We start from the raw sequence: 3,564 nt of genomic DNA, 5'->3' as shown, positions 1-3,564 counted from the left end.
CTGCTTCTGGTCTCTCCTGGCACTCATACTCACATGCAACCTTCTCAACACACACACATAGTTAAAAGCTTGCAAATGAACACAAATCTGAAAATAAGATATTCTTTAAATATTCTGATATTCAATTATTCATCATAAATATGATTTTCAAATATTTTCTGTTTTTTTTGTCTTGGTAAATTTTGAATTCTTTTTCATGTGAATTTCAGAAATAATGGCATATTTAAAAAATTCTTTCTTTGAAAATTGATCCCAAATTATGGTGTTTAGTCAAAAGCAATAGACACATTAATCTTTTTGCATTTATTTATTTATTTATTTATTCATTTATTTACTTACTTACTTTTTGAGAATATGATTCTTTGTGTATAGCTATGACTGTTCTGGAACTGTTTCTGTAGACCAGATTAAGCTTAGAATCATAGTTCTGTCTGCTTCTGAGTCTTGAGTCCTAGTATTAAGGAGTGCACCATTATATCCAGGAAAAACTTTAAAATTTAGTAAGCATATCCAATATTTTTCATTTTAATAATACAGAAATACCTACTTCTATAAAGAAAAAATGAAATATTCTTCAGTACTAGTGCTATATAAATAAGTGATGACTATTTTATTCAAGCTAACTTTACAAAATAATGCATACTTAATATATTAGCAGGATTTCTTAACCACAATAAATGTATTTACCTTTTCAATAGGCATGAAAATGACATCTTCAAACTTGGTAGTGGGAATATTACTCTTCTCCCAGATTGTCATGGGAATGCTTGGCAATTCCTCAATACTATTTTATTATGTCATTTTAATATTCACTGGGAAACATTTAACACCGAAAGACCTGATTATAGAGCACTTGACATTTGCCAACTGCTTGTCTATTATCTCAAAAGGCATTCCACAGACACTGTCAGATTTGGGATTTAAAAATTTCCTAGATGATATTGGATGTAAACTGATAATGTATATTTACCGAATAGTGAGGGGGATGTCTCTGTATGCCATGTGCCTATTGAGTTGCTTCCAAGCAATCACAATCAGCTCCGGGAACTCCAGGCTGATGATACTTAAACACAGAGCCGTGAAGTACGTTGGTCCCTCCTGCTTAGTCAGTTGGCTTGTGCACCTGCTTCTAAACATTATGACGCCAGTAAAAGTGATAGGCCCCATTTCTAGCAAAAATGTGACGAACGTGATGAGTTATGGGTACTGCTCATGGTTCACTTCCAGCAATGTTGCAACTGCACTGTATATGTTCTTACTGTGCTTCTGTGATGGCCTGTGTCTAAGTCTAATGACATGTTCAAGTGTTTCCATGGTGAATATCCTTTACAAACACAAGAGACAAGTCAAACATATCCACAGTGCTCAACAACTTTTGAAAGTCTTGCCTGAGGACAAAGCCACCCAAATTATTCTCACCCTGGTGTGCACATTTGTCATCTCTTACTCAATATCTTCTATTCGTGTAATCTTTACAACCTACTCTGAGGGATCAGTGCTTTGGGGAGTAAGTGTATTTATATTTCTAGAAATATGCTTCCCCATATTTTGCCCCTTTGTTCTCATCAGCAATATCAAGTGTAGTTTCAAACTGTTTTTACCCTGCTGTGGTAAGAGATAGCTCCCTCCAAATATTACTTGATACATGGTCATCTTTATTATACATTGCCATAGTTATTATATTCTTTTGTAAAATGTAGTTAAGTAAAACTGCAGTTTGAAAATATCAATCATCTTTTAACTGACTCCTATTAATGTATTTTGATCACTAGGTATTTTATCATACAGTATATTTTTTACAGAATTTATTATCCAATAATGAGCAAATTTCAAATACATAGAATCATCACAATATACAAGTTATTATGTGATATTACACAAAATATAGGAGAACATGAAAAAAAAGCTGGGGACCAGACCTTATCTGAAGTCTATAGAGTCAAGTAATGATTTCTTGATTTCCACACTTAGGCAGATCACTAGCTCCAAATTGTTGTTTATTACTTCTTATGTATAGGTACTACAATTCTTCAAATAGCATTTGGCCTGAAAATGTTACAGAAGAATGAATGTGACAGAGGTCATCTTAAAAATATTGTCAGTTTCAGAAAAAAATACTGCATTTTCTTTCATGTAAAATCAAGGGACAAAAAGATATCAGAGGAAAATATGATCTACTGAGAAGAGGAAAAGAACTGGAGAGTAAAAAAGAAGGGGTATACAAATGAGATAATAGAGGATAAATATGATGCAGTCACAAAATGTACAGACATGAAAGCATCATGATGTAATCCATTACTATGTACAATTAATGAATGCTTTAAAATATAAAGTAATTAAAACCTGTTATGACTTCCCATTACATATTTGGTTCCTTTTACTAACAACTATTGCCATGACTCTATCTCCTACATGCCATGTACTATAATATCCACTTCATAAAAGGTTCATCAAAATACTTTGTGTGTAAATTATCATTCTTTGAATATATTTGTATCTTCAGGAAAATATACCTCTGGGTTCTTCCTTTCTCCCCAGGAACTGCATTACTAATGTACTTAGTTCATGATAACTTTTAGTTAAAGAAAAACATTCTTTTTCTGCAAAGAAGAGATATGCCCTTCAATCTCCTAGAGTCTAGACATGGCAATAACCCAAGTACTAGCCACTGATCTTCTAAAAGCTGTCATCTCCAAGGGGACTGCAGCATGTAACACATGGAACTTGGTGGAGAGACATTCACAATCTGACTTTAGTGCCACTTGTAGTGAGAATTTTGGTTTCTTTAAAAGACGTTGAAATATTATAAGAACATGTTGTCCTTTAATCCTGCTACGTTCTCCGGTCGAGTCAACTGGACAAGCCGAAAGGCTTAAAAGTCACTCATGAGGCAAAAGAGTTTCAAGGAAGCTCTCCTCCTGGAGTCTAGTGTTCTCTACCCATACATTAATTTTTCATTCCCGAGTTCCATTACCGCGCTAGTCTAGAGTATGGATCCACGTGCTCTCTTTCAGTATTTTCCTATTATAAGTGCTCTGACATGGCTAAAGCCTTCCGCCAGTGTTCCAACAGTCCAAGGGCGCCCTTGACCAAGATCAAGGGTTTAGAATTCAGCAAGATTGTAAAAGCTAAGTCACTCCCTTACACAGGAATTTACCATCGCTTAGGAAGAAGGAAGTTTCAGACCAAAGGAGAAACCAGAATAGATACTATAGCAGAGTTACACCCATACACACGTATTTACAATGGTCTAAGGGGAAGGTGGACTATACAAGAGACTAAAATAGGAACTATGGCAAGGACGCGAAGCCCTTGACCCTGGCTTCTAAGATTAGTGAATTTTAGGTGGAGCCCTTGTTGATCCCAGCTGTTATCAATGTATTCTATCCTGGGTGGTTCCCGTTAGACCTTTTGTGTTTGCATTCCTCTGTTTTATGTAAGATTCCGGTTACCTCAATTGTACCCTGTGAATATGTCACCCAACTTCCTTATTGTCCTCTGCATAAAAAGTCTGATGCTCGAGTTGTAACATTACATTCAGATTCCACACAAACTCTCCTGCGT

At 35.2% G+C, this 3,564-nt stretch overlaps 1 protein-coding gene across 2 annotated transcripts; it reads left to right on the top strand.

Annotated features, from left to right (window-relative positions):
* The first annotated feature begins 700 nt into the window (after window positions 1-700).
* Window positions 701-2,579, top strand: Vmn1r83 (vomeronasal 1 receptor 83). 2 transcript variants are annotated; one of them, XM_017322006.1, is made up of 2 exons: window positions 701-1,607; window positions 2,563-2,579. In XM_017322006.1, exons 1-2 carry the CDS (start codon window positions 701-703, stop codon window positions 2,577-2,579), a joined length of 924 nt encoding a protein of 307 aa, XP_017177495.1. The 2 variants fall into 2 exon arrangements, with proteins under 2 accessions (XP_017177495.1, NP_598970.1); NM_134209.1 differs by lacking the exon at window positions 2,563-2,579 and having other exon boundaries at window positions 701-1,621.
* Window positions 2,580-3,564: the final 985 nt, after the last annotated feature.

This window comes from Mus musculus, chromosome 7 (assembly GCF_000001635.26).
Source record: "Mus musculus strain C57BL/6J chromosome 7, GRCm38.p6 C57BL/6J".
In the NCBI taxonomy this organism is placed as follows: Eukaryota; Metazoa; Chordata; class Mammalia; order Rodentia; family Muridae; genus Mus; species Mus musculus.
The sequence above is the reverse complement of the archived record's forward strand: the minus strand, read 5'-3'. Positions and strand labels throughout refer to the sequence as shown.

Excerpts from the sequence above, each read along its gene's own strand:
- Vmn1r83 (XM_017322006.1), top strand. The coding sequence starts at position 701 with ATGAAAATGACATCTTCAAACTTGGTAGTGGGAATATTACTCTTCTCC.